Source organism: Tamandua tetradactyla, chromosome 8 (assembly GCF_023851605.1).
Source record: "Tamandua tetradactyla isolate mTamTet1 chromosome 8, mTamTet1.pri, whole genome shotgun sequence".
NCBI lineage: Eukaryota > Metazoa > Chordata > Mammalia > Pilosa > Myrmecophagidae > Tamandua > Tamandua tetradactyla.
The window spans coordinates 65,856,540-65,879,494 of NC_135334.1; the positions used below are offsets into that span (position 1 = coordinate 65,856,540).

The 22,955-nt window shown below is 42.9% G+C and overlaps 1 protein-coding gene across 5 annotated transcripts in view; it reads left to right on the forward strand.

Moving 5' to 3' along the window:
- The window catches only part of TENM4 (teneurin transmembrane protein 4), a 780,788-nt gene that overhangs the window by 663,516 nt on the left and 94,317 nt on the right, over nucleotides 1-22,955 (forward strand). For all 5 annotated transcript variants that reach the window (XM_077113447.1, XM_077113449.1, XM_077113448.1 and 2 more), the window contains one exon: nucleotides 13,472-13,688. In XM_077113447.1, the coding sequence (XP_076969562.1) occupies nucleotides 13,472-13,688 (217 nt within the window). The remainder of the gene's footprint in view (nucleotides 1-13,471; nucleotides 13,689-22,955) is intronic.

The window sequence follows — 22,955 nt, forward strand, 5'->3', positions numbered from 1 at the left end:
AAGTTTTGAAATTGGGAATGGGAGACCTCTAAGTTCCTCTTTTTCGCAATTGCCTTGGCTGTTTGAAGTCCTTCAATTCCAGATGAATTTGAGGATCAACTTTTCCATTTCTGAAAAAAAAAGGCTGCTGGAATTTTTACAGGGATTGCATTGAATCTGTGTATTGCTTTGGGTAGTACTGACATGTTCACAATATTAAGTCTTATAATCCATGAACACAAGATGTCTTGCCATTTGTTTAGGTCTTTAATTTTTTCAGTAGTGTCTTACGGTTCTCAGTGTACAAGTCTTGTACCTCCTTGATTGAATTTATTCCTAGATATTTTATTATTTTAGATGCTATTATAAATGCAATTGTTTTCTTAATTTCTAGTTCAGATTTTTAATTGCTGCTATACAGAAACATAACTGATTTTTGCATGTTAATCTTGTACCCTGCAGCTTTGTTTAATTTATTACCTCTAATAGCTTCCTCTAGATTTTTTTGGATTTTCTCTGTAAAGGATCATGTTATCTGCAGATATAGTTTTACTACTTTTTTGAAATGAGCTTTTAAATATTTTATTTACCAAAGCCTCCCAATAGCCCTGCAACATGAGTTCATTCACCAACAAATGTTAAGGGAATATCTGTTCTGCACTGGTCCTTGCCTTGTTCAGAGACAAATAAAAGAGTTCCTGCCATTTAGAAGTCCACAATCCAGAAGGACATAATTACAAACACACTGCAATAATTGTTTTTCATTGTGATCAGATATCAGCAGCCTGGCTGCATCCTAAAAGAACTGTGGGCCCTTCAAGTTATCTGAGAACCCCCAGTTTCTCTTATTCCTCAATTTTCTAGGTCTGAAGCAAACCTTTTTCAAATTAAACTGTCTGAGCTGCTCAGTTAATCCTACACGCCACCAGACTTCATCCAGGATACTGGTTGGTGAGAGGAGCCCATGGGTCACAGGGCCCTGACCCACCCACTCAGCATGAAATCCCTCTGAGTACCCCACTTGATAAAGTGTGCCCTGTTGATAGTGATACTCTATGAAGTGCTGACCCATGCATCTTCTCAGTTGATACACACCAGCCCTCTGATGAGGATGTTCATTTCATCTCCACTTCAGAGATGATGAAACTGTGGCCCAGAGAGGCTAATTGACTGTAAAATGAAGATAACAATGCCTACCTTGCAGGTCATATATTTAAAATGCCTGAGAGGCCCTATAGCATCCCATAGTGAATAAAGTCTAGGATCTATACCTAGATTATAGGTTCAAATCCCGGCTCCTCCCCTTGTTGGCTGTATGACCTTGAGTGAGTTATTCAACTTCTCTAAGCCTTAGTTCATCACCTGCACATAACAGTTCTTTCTCCCACTTCTTTCCACCTGCGATCACAGAAGCATGATGCTTACTACAAAATACATATTTATATATAAATAGTTATTTGTAAATATTGGAATTATGCTTTCTATATAATTTCATATTCTATTTTTTTCACTTAAGGTTTACCGTATTTATCCATGCAATAATGTATTGACCTTTTTAGTTTTCTTTATTAATATTTATATTCAGAACTGTTACTCATTGGTACAAAGATAAAAAATCCAAGTATAGGAAACGGGAAATAATAGCCATCTTTTATAGAGCCTTCCTAAGTGCCAGGTGCTGTGCTAGACACTCTATGTACATGATCTCCAACCCTCACAGCAATCTTGCAAGGCAGACATTTACATGCAGGTAAACTGAGACTCAGTGAGCTGAAATGAGATGTCCAAAGTCACATAGTGGATTAGGATTAGAGCTAAAATTAGAAAGGAACCAGTGTTTTAAAAGAGGAAGCCAGAATAAAATATCTGGAATTCTATACAACCAATGCCTTTTGAAAAAGGATCTTTATGCAGATTCAAGGTGTGATATTTTTATGTGTGCTTGGCCCCATGTAATACAATCATGGGTTCCATTACAGATAATTGATAGATGCAACTGAGAACAAAGCTCTCCGTTCTCCCTTCTCCTATCTCCCTTTGCAGAAATAGACAGTTCACATAAAGCCATAGAATTTAGTCACCCTTTAAGATTATCTCTAAACCGAGTTTCACATGATAAAAGACAAGAGAGAAATTGACCTTTAAAAATCTTGTATTCCAAGAGGCAGATAAAGATTTTGCAAGTCTTTTGAAAGAAGGCACAGAATTTATTATAGCAAGTGACAAAAACTTCTCCCAGATGTGTACCAAAGGGAAGCACTTAACACCCTCCCTACCCAGGACCCCCCTCCCACCTGGATACTGCTCACAGCCTTTTGCAAACCGGTTCTGTGTCCAGACTGCAGACAACAGCTAGATGAGGTTGGCTGATGAGCTGTCAAGCTGACAGAAGACTTAAACCTGCAGAGTTTGATGGAATCATTGTACGCAATCCATTGAACCATCAATTTAAGGAACCTTGCAAACAGCTACTATACCAAAAATTCACTAGTCCATACATTTCTATAATTTGTCCCCACTCCATATCTCTGTTATCCTTTTGGGGTTTTTTTGTCTGCCCTTCTAGTCTCAATTTAAGCATTCTCACCTTTAGGAAATATCCTGGTCCCCAGCCTGAGTTGGGCTCCCACCTTTGGGCTTCCTTTTGCTTCCTTCTTTTCCAGAACTTTCTTATCTCTCTGACCTAGTACCCTGAATCCTTTGGAAGCAATTACTTTGTCTTATTTCTGCATGCCCAGTGCCTAGCATAGGGCCTGCCTGCCCCTAAAGAGGTGTTGAATGAAGATAACAGGCTTTATCATCTGTGCTTCCTTTGTAAGGAGAGGTATGAGCTCTTCCCACAGAGATTGGCTCCCAGCATACACTTTGGACCCTCAAATGGGCCCTGTCAAACTGATTTAGCTGTTTGTTTCAGGATCCTCATGAAGTCATTCATTCATTTGTTCACCAATTATGATACAAACTATGTGCCAGGCACTGTGCTTTTCCTTTAGATACAGCAATAAACAAGTTAGCTCCTGCCCTCTGTGGAGAAAGGATAGGGCTGGGGAAACCAGAGTATCCCAAAGCATCGACCCATAAAGAGGTGAAGACCATGGAATAATGCCTAGCAGCTGGATTTGGAAAAATATAAGGGATCAAATTCCCAACTCTGCCACTCCACTATGGCACTTAAAGCCTTGGATAAATCACTTAACCTGAGCCCGAATTTCCTCATTCATAAGATGAGAAAAGTAACTGAACCACCACCTCGGATAAAATTCTTGCACACCCTTTTGTGCTTTACTTGTTTTCTTTTTAATGGAGAATTTTAAATATATACAAAAGCAGCAGATAGTAAAATAAACTCCTGTGTATCCATCAGCCAACACTAACTTCCATCAATCCATGTTCATTCCCACCCACTTATACCTCTTCCCTTATTATTTTGAAACAAATCACAGATAGCCTATCATTCATCCATAAATATTTGAGTATATAACTTGAAAAAGATAAGGACTCCTTTTGTGGCCTAACAGCAATGTCATTACCAAACCTGAAAAGAAAATCAACAATAATTTCTTAATATCATCAATTAGCTAGTCAGTGTTTAATTTTCAATTTGTTTCATATATGGCATAATTACTTTTACAGCTTTTTGTTAAGGATCCAAAGTCACATTGCATTTGGTCAATGTGTCCTTTAAGTCTCTTTTGTTTCAACAAATAGGTTCCCCTTCTGTCTCTTGTTTCTCCCTGCAACTGATCTGCTGAAGATATAGGAATGTTTTGTCCTGTGGCGTTTCCATGGTCTGAATCTTGCCAGTTACATTTCACAGTGTTGTTTATCGTGTTCCTCTGCCTTGTGTGTTTCCTTAAATTGATGGATTTAGAAAACTTGATCAGATTCAGGTTCTGGGTTTTGTTTGTTTGTTTGTTTTTTTACAAGACTGCTTCAGAGATGGCTCTTCCCTTAGGTAACAATTTGCTTATTTCTTTCCTTTACTCTTATAGTGTAAAAAGCATGGGCTTTCAAATGTTCTACTTTTCAAACAGGATGACTTAGGCGAGTCCCTTAAGCACTTGCAGATTCAGTTTCTCCAGTTGTAACCTTGCAGGGATTGTGGGAAAATGCTTTGTAAACTGTTAGGGGCCTGTGTGTGTGATGTAGCATTATTAGAAAACAATGACATTTTTAATGTCTGCCTTTCTCTTATTCTGTTACTCTCCAGAAATTAGTAAAAGTAAGAAGATTATAGCAAAAAAGTATTTTCTGCCACAGAAGGTACTTTGGTATTCTTGTAGCCATAAAAAGAAATCCAAACTGTACCAGCTAAATGCGTGAGACTGTTCTGACCACCTCCGTTTTATGAATGGAATCAGAAGCCAGTACTGGAGGATGAAAGTAGAAAGGGAATCCCCAATATACGTGCTCCCACATTCATTCATTTCTGAACACCCACTGTGTGTGTCAGGCACTGATCTAGAAACTGGGAGATACTGCTGTGTAGATGATACAAAAAAGCCCTATTAGACTCCATTCTAGTGAGGGAGAAAGACTCACAAATCAGAATATGAATATGATGTTAATGGCAAATTCCATTGCATAGAGATAAGACCAAGAGTGACCAGGACTACTGTATTTATTTATTTATTTATTTTTTACATGGGCAGGCACGAGGAATCAAACGCAGTTCCTCTGGCATGGCAGGCGAGCACTCTGCCTGCTGCGCCACCATGGCCCGCCCTACCAGGACTACTTTAGATCAGATAATCAAGGAAGACCTCTAGAAAGAGGTGATTTTTTGAGCCAAGACCCAAGTGTTGAGAAGGAGCTACATACAGATCATTGCCAGCAGAGGGGATAACTAACGTTGAGCCCCTAAGACGTCAGTGAGCCTTTGTGTTTAGGGAAAAGAAGGAAGCCTGTGATGACTGGTGTAGAGGGAAAGAGGTCTTCCTGGAAGTCTCCACCCTATTCAGATGCCCCTGGTGCATCACACCAGAAAACTGAGGAACTCAGAGAAAACTCAGCAGAGGGATAGGAAGTGTCAGGGCATAATCTCTTCAAATATCTGAACAGATACATTTTTTTATCTGTATTTACAAAGATAGACTTGCGATCAATCATGGGATTGTAAAACTGTTCCTTCTGGGCCAGACATGCATTGTACCGGAGATACAATGGTGAAATGACATGATTCCCACCTTTAAGTGTCTCACAGTGGATGAAGAAAACAGAAAAGAAACAAGTAACTGCCACGATATGGGATAGGTGAAAACACAGGGAGCATTTAGAGCATTGTACCCTAAGCAGAGACCGAGGATGTGGAGCATTAGCTAGACAAAGAATGGAGAAAGCCTGCTATAATATGTGTGAGGACCCTTGAGGCAGGAGGAAACATTGAGCATTTAAAGGACAGAGGGAAGTTCACAATGGGAAGCAATATGGTGTGGCAGGAAAGAACTCTAGTGCTCTGGAATCAGACTGTGTGCTGTGTGATATTGGGCAACCCTCTTAACCTCTCTGAGCATCAGTTTCCTCAGCTGTGTAACAGGTATAGTAATCTTACTTCCCTCAGAGGTATTGTAGTGGATGGGATGAGTTCATGTATGCATTAGCCCTTAACACTGCACAACTATTAGCAACAAAGATAACAGTGGTGGTGCCTGAGGGGGCAGTCAGGGAAGTCCAGGTGAGAGGATGGTGAGAAGTCAGGATGGAAAGGTGCTCAGGGGCCTTGCAATCCCCACTAATGAGCAATGGGGAGTTATTGGGTTTCAGTAGGATGGTGGCCTGATATGATTCCGGTTTTTGAAAGATCACTGCCTCAGAGTGGAGAATGGATTGTAGGGAGCAAGACGGGAGACAAGGAGACCATTTGGGTGGCTGCTATAATCTTCTGGATGAGAGCTGGACTGAAGGACATGGGTTTTGACCAGAAGAAGGAAGAATTGTATGACAGGGCCTTCCAAGATGTAAATGGTCACCTAACGTAGGAAGCTCCCTGTCACTGGAGAGGTCACTCAGCTGGGACCGAGGTTGGCACAGAGCATATAGGACCTCAGAGGAGGGCTGGACACTCTGCCTGTGGTCTAAAGTTGCCTTTCTGTGAAAAGGCCCCTCAGAACAGTGGAGTAGTGACCTGAGTTATCTCAGGTTGTGAGGGACATTGTGGTCTTCAAACGTATAAAGAAATCCTGGCTGGAGGACCGCATTTCTGATTCACGATTTTGAACTTGCTCTTTCCCCTGTAACAATAATTAATACCCTGAGGGGAAGTCTTTTTTGCTATAACAAGTGACATCCATGGAGAAAGAGCTATCCTTTTATAGTGACCAAAGAGATCATACTCAACAGGGAGAGAGGTAGTTTCTGTGAAAGTCACAGCAGTCCATCCTCCAGGGGAGACTGCTCTGTGGCAGTTACAGGCCAGGAGGTGGCTTTCAGGCATGCCAGCCCCTAGAGGCCACCTCATTTGCCCTCCATGAGGTGCAATGAGGACTCTGACATCAGGGAAGGGAGATGAGTCACCTAAGGCCCCCCCACTTACTGACAGCTGTTATGATCACATAAATAGAAAGCCAAGTCAGCACCACGGCTAATCTCTCAAAGAAAGGGACAAGTAGCTGGCTCAGAACTTTACCCACTTTGGTGCCCCAGCACCTGTCTGCAGAGGGGGCTTCAGGGAACAGCCTCAGCATGGGAAGGACACCGACATTTCTTTCAGTGAACTCCTCATTTACTCTTCAAACCCAAGAATCCTTCAGCAATCCTGAGAGCTTGGCAGAACATATTATCCTAGCTTTACGTGAGTAAATGGCATCGCAGACTTATGAAGGTCTCAGAGCTAGAGAGTAAAAGATTCAAAGGAGGAACCAGTTCTGCAGGTTTCCAGCCTTGACTTTTTTTCTCCCATATGCTCCTTTCCCTAGCTCTCAAGGGCATCCGCCTAGAGGTGGACACTTCCGCCTAGAGGAGGAAGGATGCAAGAGGAAATGACTCATCCTCAAGTCAGTAGCAGATAGGAACGCTGGGAGAAGCCAGTGATCTGTTTGGAGTCCTGGAGGTCTTCACGTTCAAGGATCGGGGCATGTGAACCTTTGGAATGTGTCATTTAGTGCCCCAAAGATCCGGGCCATTTTTAAAAATCTCTACTCCACCTTTTTCCTTGGCCATTCCCTTCCCTTACTTCTTTCTTCTTTCCCTTGCCCTCCACACTCCATCAGAGACCTTTCCTAGGAGCAGTATTGCTGTGTCCTTGGCAGCCTCCAGAAGTCTGAATGGTCGCTTCAGCATGTTTTCTGCTCCTTTTCACTTTCACCTTGCAAGGCCTTTGGGGAGTGCGGGGTGGGGGGTGGGGGAAGGGAGCAAAACTGTGAGGCCAAAAGGAAATTTGTGTTCTTTCCCAGAAGTTGAGGTTTAGGTTTTAGGAGGGTTTTACTGAATATTTGAAGGAAAATACTCTCAATTTTCCTGGTGTATTTTCTGCCTCTCAGTGGGAATAGCAAAATACAAGCAATATGGACATCTCGTGAACTAACCAACTTGTGTGTAATATACACTTATGTGAGTTACAAATGCTTAAAAAAAATACAGATGCTTCCAAACTAGCCCGGAGCAGAGAATCCTGGAAAATACATATTGATGTATTTCTGTTCTACCCCAAAATTTACTTTTCTGTCCCCAAAGCATACTTTTTCCTTTTAATATGTATCTTCTGAAACTCATCATCTGGGCCTAAGAGAATTAAATTATGAAAGATTTTCCTCTCCTGCAAAGCAGCCATATGCACTGTTTCAGGACTCTATATAGTGTGTGTGTGTGTGTATATGTATATTTGGACATATAAAAGGAGTGTTGCACCAAAGCTGGTCTTATAAACTGTAGCCTTTGATAGGAATTTTGTGGGCTCTAGTTATTTTAAAAACACTATTTAAATTTGGCTGTCTCTGTTAGTGGAAGTTTTGCCCACATTTACTACTCAGCACATATTTGCTGCATGAATGTTTAGGGAGCACCAACATAGAAAGGTGCAGGTGGACAGAATTCTTAGCCTGGCATTAATTATTCTAATCTGCAAAATACACAGTGAACAATTTCACAGGCCCAGTGTCTCCATTTCAGAATCTAAAAGTCCCTTGAGGTCTCTCCTAGCCTAATTTCTAAATGTGTTGCTACAACTGTGTTTATCTAAGTCAGTCCTCTAAGACCAAACTGTATCCAAAAAGAGCTACCCTGGAATGTGTGCATAGGGCCAAATGGCAGGTCTGTTCCTCAGATGCCTGTTCAAGGAAAGCGCCTGACCAGGTGCTAATATAACTATCATTTCTCAAGCACTTACTTAGGTGCTAGTGGTTAGCCTGACTGCTTCACATCCGTGATCTCAAGTAATCCTCACAGCAGCTCTTTGAAGTAGAGTTGATAATTCATGTTACAGATGGGGAAACTGAAGTACAGAGCCCTTGCTGGGACATCTCTTCCCAGAAAAATGACTGACTAGATCATCACAAAATCCCTTTGACCATAAGATACAATTTGGGTTTTATTTGAGGGGAGGGGTGCCTGGTCCAGGAATCAAACCCAGGTCTCCTGCATGGAAGGCAGGCATTCTAACCACCAAACTACCCGTGCACCCTGAACAATTTGTTTTTAAACTCCATGCCTTGTTTATTTTAAAAAATGGAAGGAAGGGAGGGAGGGAGACAAATTTCTGTGCAATAATAATGAGGGCTTTCAATGGGAATAGCAAAATTTATGAAACATGGGCATTTCATAAGCACACCAACTTATATGTACTATAAAATTGAAATAGGAAGTGCTTATAAAAGTAGATGTTCCTAAACCAGTCAAAGAGAAAGAATCCCGAAAAATATATATTGAGGTATTTCTACTCTACATCAAGGGAAAAGGGGAATGGAGAGCCCCAGATTCCAGAAGCAAAAGCTGTAGGTAGCAGAGCTGAAGCTGCAGCAGCCCTAGTGGAGGTGGGGGCTGTAAGCCTCAGTTAAAATAGTTTCTTGAAATATACACTTGAAAGTCAGGAGACAAGGCATACTCATAGTGGGAAATTTGAGGCCCTACATAAACCTGGACCCTTAAAGACTGTAACTCATGTAAGGGTGGAACTAAAAAACTTCCTATCGGGCCAGAGGGATGGCATTAAGGCATTTTTCTGCCCTGGTTCTGGGCAGTTGAAAACGTCTACTAAAAGCCTGAGCCTACACCTTAAAATGTCTTATGATGCAGATTTAGGCTACCAAAGTGGTCCTAAAATTCCAAGCAAAGAAAGCAACCTGAAAGTAGTCTCAGATTGGTGGTATCCCTCGAATGACAAGCAGAAATAAATGGAAAACTACTCTGGAGGGTTAGTTCAACACGTGGGTCATACAGGATCCCCTAGAGCAAACTATCAGAATTATAGACCACAACAGGCAATAATCAGCCATAAACTGAAGGATTATACAAGGGGATTACCACTCCCCAAAATGTGATGCGCTGAAAGAGACTATAAGTGTATAGATACCATAAGGAAAGAACAAGATAGTATCACAAAAGAAACAGGCAGATTTGGAATAGTTCCAAATAGACTATGCTAAAACATGGTAATATATTAATGACCTACAGAACAGGTTAAACAGCAGATCAGACATAGATGAAGGGTCAATAAGTAAAATAGAATATATATGAGGAAATAAATGAGCATAGATAAAAAGATGGAGATTAAGAAAGTGGTGGAGAGAAACAAAAACTAAAAGGAGGGTAAGGATATGCATTTAATAGTATTCACAAGGAAAAAATTAGAATTGTAGAGAGGACTATCTAAAGAGCTTACAACCTGAGAATTTTCCATAACTGATAAAAGCCGTAAATCCTAGTGGAAGGATCCATGTTGCAGCGTATTGTTTACTATGGAGCGTGCATGCATATGGGTCCCCTGCTTTTAGACAGATTCTGCTTCTCAAAGTTCTTCTTGGGAAAATCATTGCCTTATTGTCACAACATGCCCAAGAGAAGGTTTGGAACTTCACATCTGGCTGTAGAGGCAGATTAGTGAGTCAAAGAAATTAACTGTCTTTCTTTTTCTCTTCTAATATAAAGAAACTGAAGTTTAGAGAGGTTAAGAACTTGTACCAGGTTGCACAGCTTACACAGTACTCTGTTAAACACTGTGCATACTGCCACCTGCCCTAGAATGAAAGGCTCCTTTAGATCCCGGTGTCCTGTGATTCTGATCTTGGATCAGTGGAGCCGCCCTGGCCTGGTCAGTTGTTTATCCATTCATCAAACCTCCGGGAAGTACGGTCTCTGTTCGGGTCCAGTTCTGGTCCCTGGGATGCTGAAATGAACCATACAGCCCTGCTCTATAGGAAGCGCGTTGTTTGTTTGGAGACGGGGTGGAGGGACATAGTGGGAAAACCAGCAATTAGAGTAACAGGGAGAGAAATGCTCTGGATGGAAGTTGCCCAGGATGCTAGAAGAGCACGGAAGGGTAGTGTTGCAGCAGGTCTCATAAGTTTATGTTCTCTACTAAAAAAATCATTCCTAAAATCTCTCCAGGATTCAAAGAATCCTTCAAATCTCAGAGCACACTGAGTTCAAAATCTGGGTCCTTCGCTGAATAACTTTAATGGCCTTGACCAAGTTACTGTTTCACTTTAAGCCTCTGGTTCCTTCTCTATAAAATGAGTATAACAGTTGTACATCACAGGGTCTGGAGGATTAAATAAGACATTCCTTCTAGAGCACTTAGCGCAATGCCAGGCACTCTATAAATGGTAGCTGTGAGTTATCATCACCATCACCAATTTAATAGAAATGTTAATGATAATTTCTGGCTAACTTTCCTCAGGACTAGAGAGCAGACATCCCCCGTGCACAGGAACTAGTTTTACCTGGGTGCTATAGAGCAGAGTGGTTATAAAGAGGTAAAAAAAAAAAAAAAAAAAAAAAAAAACTGGTTTTCAGAGACTGCTTTGGTGGTAAACAAGAGCAGGCATAAGCTAATAAAATTTCAAATTAGCCATGACTTTTCACAGCCCTTCAATTGTGCTAGCTGATTTAATGGTCAACGTTCCTGCTCACTGGGATTGAATAATGGAGCCTTTCTGCAGAGTTATGGATGCTGCAGCTGAATCTGTCATGCTAGCATCAATAACAGAATGCAAATAACCCTCAGCACGGGCTATAATTATGTGTTTAAGCAATGTCTGACAGGGGCGGCTTGAGAATGTGTGATGGAGCCCACCAACCGCAGAAGACAGGTGCTTTGCAAGGCAATTGGTGAATCAAAGAGCTGGGACAGAAGCCCCAAGTTAGGACCCAGAGCAGTGCCGAGGTGTAAGGGGTGACCTTTCCCCCGACCTCTCTGAACGAATTAGACAGGTGATCAGATGAGGGACAAATGGCCCTTTAGGTTCGGGGTGCAGAAGGGGAGCTGTGACTTATTAGGCACTTACTATTTGCCAGGTTCTGTTGCTGGAGTTGGGGACATAATATTATACTTTTTATTATTATTTGAATTCTTATACGACATGCGCTCTTATTATCTTCTTTTTAGAAATGTAGGAAATGGAGGTCCAGAGTTTAAGTAATTTGCCCAAATTCACACAGAAGTAAGTCACAGAATCAGAACTGGACCCCAGACACTCTAGCTCTGGAGTTCACACTCTTTATCACCGTGCTGCCCTCAAGAGGCTACCCACTCCTGGCCACTGAGCAGGAGTGGGAGAGATGGATGCAGGATTTCTGTTCCTAACTTATTAAGACAAAATCTGGATTTCAAGGAGGTTCAGTAGCTTGCCTCAGGTCACACAGCCAGGAAGGAGGATCAGGGGTCTGGCTCCAAATCTGCCTTAGTCCAAGCCAGTGCTCCCTGCTGCCTCTGTCAGTGGAGCCCTGAGTCCAGCCAAGGCGTGTGCAGTTCTCTGGGGGGCACCATCCATGCTGTTGGCTCCATGGCACAGAATTGAAGTGGGATACTAATGTTATTTCCACATTGTTGATGAGGAACCTGGGCCTCAGAAAAACTAAGTACAAGAACTCGTCCAGAGTCACTCAGTGGCAGTACTAGGACTTGAACCATTGTAAGTGATTCCATATCACAGGTGGGAAGAATGGCTTAATTGAGCTGAATGAGAAGATGGTTTTCTGGCTCTTATGGATTAGCATTTGGTCTAATCCCTCCTTCATTTGTTTTAACTCATTCAATTCTCATTCATTCATCCATTTAATAATAATGTTTCAAACAGTTGATACATGCAAGACTCTATACTAAGGGCCAGAGATACAACTGAGATAACCAGAACAGGGCCTGGGCCCCTGGGATGGTGGGGAGATTTGCTTCAAGTCACACAAGCAAGCAGCAGAGCCGGGATCTGAATCCACGCAGGAAATGAACAGCTCAACTCCTCTCTGCCTATGAAGCGCATAGACTATATCCCGGGCTTTTGTCCTTTCAGATTCTCCCCAGCCTTACTTCAGGCAATATCCTCTGATCTCTGGGTTTGTTATCCATTCTAACTGATTCCGCTGGGTGCCTGTCAAAGCGCTTGGGGATAATGACACCAAAAATCTGTGGTCTTGTAGAATTTCGAATTTCCTGCTAATGATAATTCAGTCAAAGATCTGAAACTGTCCAGCAAACTCAGAAAGCACCAATATCCCTAAAGCCACCTCTTCTAGAAGGCAGAGCCTCATTAACAAGGGCTGAGGGCTATGCCATCGGCTGTACAATTATATTCAGCTGGGAGTGATACTGAGGATTATAGGGTCCTCACCCCCAAAGCCAATCAACCACTAGGTCTTATAGATTTTACCTCTTCAATCTTCTCAAAACCATCTACTTGTCTCTATTTCCACTATAACTGCTCTAGCCTAAACAACCATTACTTTTCACCCATACAACCAACCTCGGCAACCTTCCATCTGGTCCCCAGCTTCCACTTGGGGTGCCCTCCAGTAATTCTCTACATTGCAGGAGATATTCTCTCAACAATGCAAACCAGATGGTGTGATCCTCCTCTTAAAACCTTTCAGTGAAAGCAAACAAACAAAAAAACCTTTCGTGGTTCCCCCCTGTCCTGAGGGTAAAGTGCAAACTCCCCAACCTGACCTCTAGGACCCAGCCTGGGCCTCTCGCAGCCTCCTCTTGTGTTATTCCCCTGACCTTCCAAGCCAGCATTTGAATTTAGTGTCTCAGATGTTCATGTCTCCTCTCACCTCTGGCCCTTCAGTGTACTGTTCCTTCTATCTCTTTGAATGTATGTGTGTGCATATATGTAAATGTGTATGTGTGTAATATATTATGCATTGTGCGGTGTACTTACCTGTTGGTCTTTCCTATACTGGTGGGCTGGATCTTCTATGGGCCCAGTAGTGGCTCTGGCATACATGAGGCACTTAGTAAAGTTTTTCAGTGAGTAGATAAATAAAGAAGTGAATGAAAGAGTTCTGGACAAATAGCGCTGATTAAACATAGCAATATGAACCAAATGTTCTATTGCCCCTGCAGATGGCTTGGTGGACTGCATGGACCCCGACTGCTGCCTCCAGCCCCTCTGCCATGTCAACCCGCTGTGCCTGGGCTCCCCTGACCCTCTGGACATCATCCAGGAGACACAGGCCCCTGTGTCTCAGCAGAACCTACACTCCTTCTATGACCGCATCAAGTTCCTTGTGGGCAGGGACAGCACACACATCATCCCCGGGGAGAACCCCTTTGACAGAGGGTGAGTCCATCAGGCCCCAGCTCTGGCCGTGGCTCTCTGAAGGACAGCTGAATCACCTCAAGGGCCAGGTTTGGGGTGGGGGGCAGTGGGGGGAGGCCAGAAGGGTTCTTGATGGAATGTCAAGGGAGGCAGAGGAGCAGCCTCAGGTACCTACATCTAGAAAACTGCTATCCAAGACATTTGGAATTTTTATGAACAACATTTTGCCATTCTTGCTGGGTGATAGATGGAGAGAGTAAAAAATCAAAGGTCCAAGGGGGATCTTGGATCGATACCCACTTTGCAGTCAGCTCGTACTGATCCTACAGTCCCCAGACGAGCTGAAAGGATTTGACACTGTTCACCCTCAGGACTGATTACCAGAAGATTTTGCTAGGCTGGGGGCAGAGGTGCATCTGCTGCATCCCAGGCCATGTGCCCACATGGTCTTTCTTTTTCATTTGTATCATCCTTTGGACAGTTTTTCACTTATGTCTACTCTGTGCCAGGCCCTGCACTGGAATCACAGAAATGAGTAGAACACAGTCCTTGGCCACTGATCTCTTGCAGTCTCCTAGGTTCAGGGGAACAAAAAAAAGTTGGGGGGGGGGGGGAGCAGTTGTAGTACAGTGTAATGGGCCAGAGATATGCCCTCAGGGTTTTCTGGGAGCACAGAGAAGGTGTTCCTAGATAGGGGAAATCTAGTGTTGTTTATGAACTGAGTCTTAAAGATGAGAAAAAAATAGCTAGCCAAAGAAGAAAGAAGAATATTCCAGGCAGATGGAATAGCTTGTGCAAACAGCCAGTAGTGTAAAAGTACACAGGAGCCAGCAAAGGATGGCTGTCTATTCTCTGGTCCCCAGATCTGGAGCTGTGAAGCAGGAAGAGAAATCCAAGAAGGAGGGATTTATAGTAATTCCTTCTGAATGTCTTCCAATGCATTGGTGTCTCATGTATGCAGAGCTTTCTCTAGAATTCAGCAGTCACAGAATGTGTACCTTCTAGGTACATGACTTCTGTGCGAGAGAGTATCGTGAGACAAAGATGCTCAAGTCCTGGTCCGTGCCCTAAGAGAACCCTAGAAGTAGTGATGATTTGTTGACTGTCTGTGACCGTTCCGCTCAAGGGGTACACTTAACTGTGCCGGCTTGAACAATGCCATCCATTCCAGCAGGGACCATGTCCCCATATGTCCTCTGGTCCCTCACTGAGCTTGCTGCGTAAGTGCCACAGAAAACTCTGGGATCTGCACAGGCAGCTCAGCATTGTTACTCTAGCAGGTCTGACTTGCCTCAGAAAACCTGTCAAGTGGGCATCCTGCACTGGGGAATAGGACCTTTCAGGGTAGTAGTGAGGAGTACAGGCCTTGGCATCAGGCAGGCTTGGGTTTCAGATCTCAACTCTACAACTTACAGGATAAATGGCTCTGGGAAAGTGATTTGATGAAACCTGTTATGTAAATGCCTTTCTATCCCTTTGAACTGAGTCCTTCAAGGAAGAACTGCATATTACTCACTATAACACTTAGTAGTTAATTGTTCAAGACATTTATGCATATAGGTTGTCTTAAAGAATAAAGAAACAGAAATAAGGAAAGGAAAGGTATACAGTGCTTCTTTGCATCGTGGGGGTAAAGTGAAATCACTTACCAAGTTTGGATTTTTGCTTTCTTTCCCTGCATTTGAGAAAGTATGGCATAGTAGAAAGTGCCCAGAGTTTGAATGCTGGCTTTATTTCTTAGAAGCAGTATTCAACCTTAGGAAAATGATTTATCACTTGTACACCTGTCTTCAATTATATATCATCAATAATAGTAACTATTTCACAAAAGCCATTGAAAGGATTAACTAAAATAAAGCACCTAGCACAGTGACTACGTGGTAGGTGACAGTAAATGGTGGCTATTACAAGAGAACAGAGTGGCATAGTAAAAATAGCTCAACCTTTGGCATCAGACTGACCTGGATTTAAACCCTAGGCCTAGCATCCACTTTCTAGCTATGTGACCTTTGGAAAAATAATTTATCTGAACACCAATTTCCTCATCTGTAAGGTTTGAGTAATACAATTTTTCAGGGTTGTCATGAGAAATTATTTTTTTAACTTTATAGAATTTTTCTCTCTTTTGATTTTTTTATTGTATAATTTAACATGTATACAAAACAAAGAAAAAAAAAAGCAGTCTTTTCAAAGCAATCTTCAATAAGTAGTTACAAGACAGATCCCAGAGTTTGTCATGGGTTACAATACCATCCTCTCAGATTTTTCCTTCTAGCTGCTCCAGAATGTAGGAGACTAGAAGGAATAAATATTTTCTTATCACCACAATTGAGTTTTTTGTGTGAAAAATAACATATATACAAAAAAGCAATACATTTCAAAGCACAGCATCAGAGTTGTAGAACAGTTTTCAGAGTTTGGTATGGGTTACAGTTTCACAATTTTAGGTTTTTACTTTCTCTCTTTTAACTTGAAACGTGTTTATTGCATAGTCTGGCTCTATCCCTGAGCTGGTTCAAAATTAATTTTAATGAATGGGAGTGGCTAGTAGAATGTGGCGTAAATGTGGAATGGTAGGGATGGACACACTGGTGTTTGCCAAAGATATACTGGGACTGGGACTGTGTATATGGATCATCCACTTGGAAGAAATCGAGTTTTAGTTTGATGGACTTGATCTGGGTCATCTCCAACACACTTGAGTGTACCTCATGTACTGTTCCTCAGACACTGTGGCAATACAAATAATATCTATGGCAATGGTCCTAAGAAATATATTTTTTTAATGTATATAAAGTCTCACCCTAGAACCTGCCACATACAAAAAAAAAAAGAAAATTCTTGCTAATTAATGGTGGTGATGGTGGCAGAGATGTTAGAAAGAGCTTTCAATCCATTTCCTTAATTGGAAATGAAACTTGAGAGTAACTTGTCCTCTAGGAAAGGCTGCAAACCACCCAGAGAGGAACCATATTTAGATTGTTGAATCAGAATTTGAGGAAGGGAGAAAGCAATATTCTGACCAACTGGCTTTCAGGCAGGATCTTTGTTAGAAAGGAATCCAGTGACACTTCTCCAGAGAGTGGAATTTCTGATGGACAGGCAGACCTGACTTAGTGCCTGGGTATAACTATAAAAGGCCTGTGCAAGGTAGACTGAGCCCCATACCCATCCATACCTCATACACTATACACAATTTGTATCTGGGATTCTATTTAACAAAAAAGCAGGCTGTCACCCAGAGACCCAACAACTTTTCTGAGACCAGCACGGAATTGAGCTCCTTCACTCTGCAGATTACCAGTTATGCTTTGGAATATGGGAGGTTTTAGTATGAGGCATACTAAGACTTCAGTTGCTTGGACTTATTGGAAGGAGAGGAATTCAAGGTCAGGACTTTAAACCAACTGGACCCCACTCTCAGTGAGGGAAACAAGCAACCCAATGGACAGTGCCCACAGCTCCCCCCAGGAACTCATATTCTCAGAGGCCCAGCCCCATACCAGAGATGAAGATGTTGCTCCAGGAGTTATATGGGTGGTGCTTTATGAGTCTGTGCAGCTCTCCAGCTGGCACCAGAGCTACTGGAGCAGGGGCAGCCCTGACGAAAGGATCAACAGCAGCTACTCAGGATGTGAGAGTCCTAGCCATAGTAACCTCTGGGCTTGGCTCAGCTCCAGGTTGGAAACCACAAAGCATAATTCAAAACTAAGGCAGAAGTTCCACCAGATGGACTTAAGAGTGAGGAAGTCTTCCTGGAACTCCTCTCTGGATCAAATGCATCCCCAGAGCCCAACACAGTGCCTGACCCAGAGCAGGTGTTTAATAAAGGTTTAATGGGTATAAATGCTCTGTCTGACATTCTGCCTCTGTCATCCTCAACTCCATATAAGTGATAGAGTCATAAATGACTTCAGCTAACCTAAATAAGGAGGGGACACAGCAGACTTGGGAACCACCATCACCAGATTAGGTGGCTTGACCACCATCTTTCTCTCCTGGTCTGGATGCCTGGACCCATCAGCCAGTCAAAAACCCAGCCTTCACCTCGAGTCATGAGTAAAATACAATGAAGGGGCTGCTGTAGGTACTGAATGAAAATGGGGGTCACTGAGGACTGCAGGACTGTGAAGGATCCCCAGTTGGATTACCTACACTCTGCAGACTATGGAGTTCAGGTTCTGGTAAAGGGAAGGCGCACAAAGGCATCTCCTGGAAGCAGAGCTCTTCCCCACTGCTGGGTGTAAGTTTTCTCTTGGGAATAATTAATTGGGTTTAAAGGGCTGGAGGTGGGGCAGATAGATCTCCTCAGTGAATAGCTGTAGGTTACCAGTGCTGTACAGGTTATCAGATTATAGAAGGAGGTTCTGAAAAAAGGACTACCACCGTGTTATTTGAATATCAGTTCAGCCTACATTTGAGGACACTGTTTTGGTCAGAGAAATGATGTGACGTTATCAAGTCCTCCTGGACTCCACTAAGTCTAGTATGTTATCAGCGCACTCAGCAAAGTGGATGGATGTGGACAGTGAGTTAGGAGAGTCAGCCGACAGGAGACATTGAGCCCTGAGAGAAAAGACGTGTGGAGTCAGGGGGCCTTCAGTAAATGTAACGAGGGTGACCTGAACATTCAACCCAAAGAAAGTAGGGAATCAGATCCTGTGGAGAGGAGAGACCAGGCAGGCTTAGAAAGGGACAGAGCTGCCCAGAAAACCCAAGCTTGATCTGTAATATTGACCAGCACATACTCTGCACCAGGCATTGAAGAAGACATGCATCTGTACCATCACTCTGACGCTCTTTCAGGGCCGTGCACCTGTTTTCACCAAAACCCTAAATGCCTACAAGAGGGTTGGCACAAAATAAACCTCTGTGAATGAAAGAAAGCAAGAAAGAATGAATGAGTTAATCAGGTACTGCTCACCGTAGGCTGAGTACCTGAAGGGTAGTAGAAGCAAAGGGCTCTGAGAGCTGGGACTGTCACTCCTACAACAAGTCTGTCTCCCTGAGCACCACACAACAGGAGCCGTGTTTGACGCATCTTTGTTTCTCCACCACCCTGCATGGAGCCTGGTTCAAAGTAGGCAACAGTGAATGCTTGCTGTTGTAAATGAATGAATGAGTGAATGAATTCTTGCAGGAGATGACCTTTGACCCGAGACAAAGATTTCAATAAGAGTTGGCAATTAGAAAATTGTTTATCACACTGTAGGTCACAATCCTTAGTGGGTCATGAGATCAATTTAGTTAGTCACAACTATCCTTTTTGTTCAAACAAGTAGATTTGCATGGAATGAGGTGGAATGGAATGGAAAATATCATTGTAGCATTGTAAAAAGTCTAAGTATTTTATGAAACTTGTTTCAATTGTATGTATGTGCGTATGCATGTATGTGCTACTGGATAAGCTGTATTGCTTACTGTAGGTTTCAGTCAAACAGGATAATAAAAAGACATCCTGGTCTGAGGATTCTCCATGAGCAATGGCATTCCTTTCCAGGATAATCAGAGACTAGGGAGAGTTTTTAATGTGGTTTAAGTATAATTGTGATTTTTTTCCAAATCAAAAGTCAGGAGACATGATCTAACATTTCACATCAGGGTGGTCTTAGGAAATTTGAGGTGTCTGATCTGAAGTATATGTAAGCAGAGTGGGTATGTGGGGGAAGGAAGAATACAGAGGAATACGAGGCCAGAAGTATGCTTTAGGAAAAAAAATTGCAAAAGATCTGACCCTCCCCCTGGTCACAATAAGGTTAGAACTTAAGCCCAGCTCTAAACTGAAGTGAAATAACCTTGATGCCCCATAACTCTTCAAAATTTATTTCATATCTTTATAAAGGTTTATAAAGTTTCCAGGAATTTTGAAACAAGAGCTTGTAAGAGGGGAAAAAATGAAAAGGAGGGAGAAATTATCACAGTATTTTTTGTCAGCCCACTGCAGATCTTAAGCCATACGCTGGTCTCAGTGGTAGAGCAGTTGTGGAAGAGTATTTGCTCATCCAACCCCTATCCCGGTCCTCAGGCAGCCCTGGAGAGGCTGAGCAGTAGGGATCATCTAATGGAGTTCAAATAAACACCAGCTTCCTGACAGCTGGCCTCTGAGTGAATGTATTATTGAATTATACTCCTGCATTTTAAGAACAAGCTGAGCTGACAGCCTACCCCATCAGTTTAGGGGAAGAAAAAAAAAGACAGACAATGATAAATTACCCCGATGGAAGATGGAAGAAGGTAAAATTCCTGCTTCCTCCAAAATGTCAGCCATTATATATTATTCATGTTGGTTTTTTTAAAATCCCTCCCCACACTGAAATGAATGTTTATGATGATAAAGCAACTAGGTGAATTCAATTCAAGATGTAGGCAGCAACTTCTCACATCATCCTGATGAGCCGTTAGCGATTCCTCCTCTGCCACTTGATCTTCCCTTGTATTGATTTCAAAAATGAATTACGACCTCTGTTTGCTTTGTAGCTTAAGCTTGTTTCTGGTTGTCCATCACTTCCTGCATTAGCAGAGGATACTGTGGTGAAGTGGAAAGTTCCCGGGGTTTAGCTTGAGAGGGCCAAGATTCAAGTTTCAAGAGCTAAATGACCTTGGACAAATGAGCTCCAAGGGCTAAGTGACCTTGGGCAATTTCCTCATCTGTACCACGAGGTTACTCATTCCCACCCTGCTAGGGGTTCGGAAGATGAAATGAGGTAAAATACCCATAAGCCCAATGGCCAGCACATGCTATGCATTTGGTAATACCTCACATATACCAAGAAGTTGCCATAGGATGTTTAAAATGCTTTGTAAGTATTTTAACATGTTTAAATCTCTCCCAGACCATATGACATAGGAACTTTATCATTCTTGCTTCACAGAAGGTAAGTGACCTGGCCAAGGAATAGGCTTGAAAGTGTCAAAGCCACATTTAAAGGCAAACCCCTCTGGTCCTAGAACCCATGCACTGAGCTTTTGTCGTTCCCTGCTTGGTCCTTTTACCCTCCTGTCTCGGGATCTTCACTATGGAAATCTGTATAGTATGGTGCTGCTAAAACCCCAGCTGGTTCTGATTCTTTCTAATATTCTACAACTTATTTAAAAACCAACGTGCATAAGCTTAGTGCTTAAGAGTACTGTATCCTGAGTCAGGCAATGTAGGTTTGAATCCTGGCCTGACCTTTTGCTAACTGTGTGACCTTGGACAAGCCTCTTATTCTCCCTGTGCCTCACTTTGCTCATCTGTACTATGGGGGCAATAGTACATATCTCATGAGAATGTCGTGAGGATTAAATGAGATATAAACTACTTAGGTATCTGGGCAGTAAGCATTCAATGAATGTTAGCAGCCATTAGTACTAAAAGTAGTAGTTTTAATGTTAGTAATAGCATCAGCAATAGCAATAGTGTTCATGTAGGTTGTAATATTACTGTGTGTACTGGGAGGAAACTGAGATTTTTAGTCTGAAGCATCATATGGATAAGCATCATATATACATACATACATATACATAAGTATAGTTATGTAATTGATGCAAAAGTCCTAGCAGCATAGCATAGTGGGGGTGATTGGACCTTTGAGACCTCGGCCCTTTGCAGTGGAAGTGTAAAACGTCCAGGCCAGGAAGAGCCTCTGGCTCTGTAAGTTAATAGCAGAGCCTGAGTGCAGGATAACCTAGGGTCCTAAGTTAAGAGTACTTTCAAGCAATAATTCTGGTGTTCATAAATCAGGGGCTTTGTGTGTTTCCATTCAATGCTGATGTGTTTCAAACGATAAGAAGTTAAAATATTTGGGGAGCCATGCTTCACATTATGAAAGTAGACCTCAGTAAAGATTAGAGGATCAGCACTTATCAAACACCTCTACAATGAACCTGATTGTCCCTCCAGTCACATCCTGGAGGCATCAAGACTTGCCTCTAGGTGAATTCCACTGTGAATGCCTGTGATGCAGAGAGATGCTACCTCGGAAAGTCTTTTGGCAAAGGAGGGAGGACTGGCCCTGCCTACCTCTGCATCCTCTTCCCATCACAGCCAGGACCATGCAGCTCCATCAAGGGGTTTGTCCTACAGGCTGAAGGACCAAATCCAAAGTGAGAAAAGCTTAGAGCAGCCCTAGCTACTCAGCCTCAAATCCCTCCTATTGTCTCACCCATTACTTGTCAGCTCTGACAAATGTGTGTTTATGTTCCTGAATCCCAAAGTTTTCTAAAAATGAGTTTTCCATGTGAGTTCCTGTCATAAGCACCTAGAACCCTACCACCTATAAGCACCTAGAACCCTACCACCTATAAGCACCAAGAACCCTACCACCTATAAGCACCTAGTACCCTACCACCTATAAGCACCTAGTATCCTACCACCTAAGGACTCAAGCCTTGCCTTTTCTTGCCTCATCCCTGTCCAGAGTTCCACCTTTGCTCTGCCTAGTGCTTGGATTTGGTTACCTGGGGACATACTGTATGTCCACATCCAGTCCAGATGCCCCTAGAAGCCCCCTCTCCATGCCTAGCCTCCTGCCAGGTCCTTCTCCCTCATCCCTGGAGGGACTGTTTCCCTTAACTGCCAGATGTATACTGCCATATGCCTAAGATTCAGGCTGCAGAGCTGGACTTTCTCCAGGCCCTGTCCTGTGTTCTGACAGAAAGACAGGACACACAATAATTTGTCCACTGAGGAACTGTATCTGGAGTCATGTTTTTATTTGAGCTGCCTCATGTTTTTCTAAATGCACAAACCCTCTCCTGAGAACCCTTAGAAGCAGGCCTCTGGCTGTACAGCATAGAAAACTATCTAGACATGCGTCACACGTCCCCTGGCCCCAAGCACAATGATGCTACTTCTGAGCCTTGTCCCTCAGATCCAGCCAACCCCATTACCTGGGGACAGGAAACATGCTCCTCCGAAATGATTGCTGGTGGTCAGCCTCTCTCAGTCCTGCTTCTCCTTTGCTAGAACCAGGCTCCCTTCCCTAGAAGTATAGTTTTGTGAACAGTCAAGGATTCAGTTTTTGTGTTTACCTTCATTAGCCAGCAGAAGATATCCTAGAGGATTCCTTTGGGAAAAGGCTCAGCCCTAAGCATGCAGCCTTCAACAATAGATTTGCCCACAGGCTTGGGTGATTGGAGTTGCAGCGTGGGATCTGATGCCCCCTTCATGTCTGAAGGAGCTCAGCCACCACATACAGCGAGGTGGTCACTGAATGATGGCTCCTGGTGGCTGGGTTCTGCAGGAGGCATAGCCTAAGGCTCCTAAAGACACTCAGCTCTTGGGTCCCTTTGTTGTTGGGCAACCCC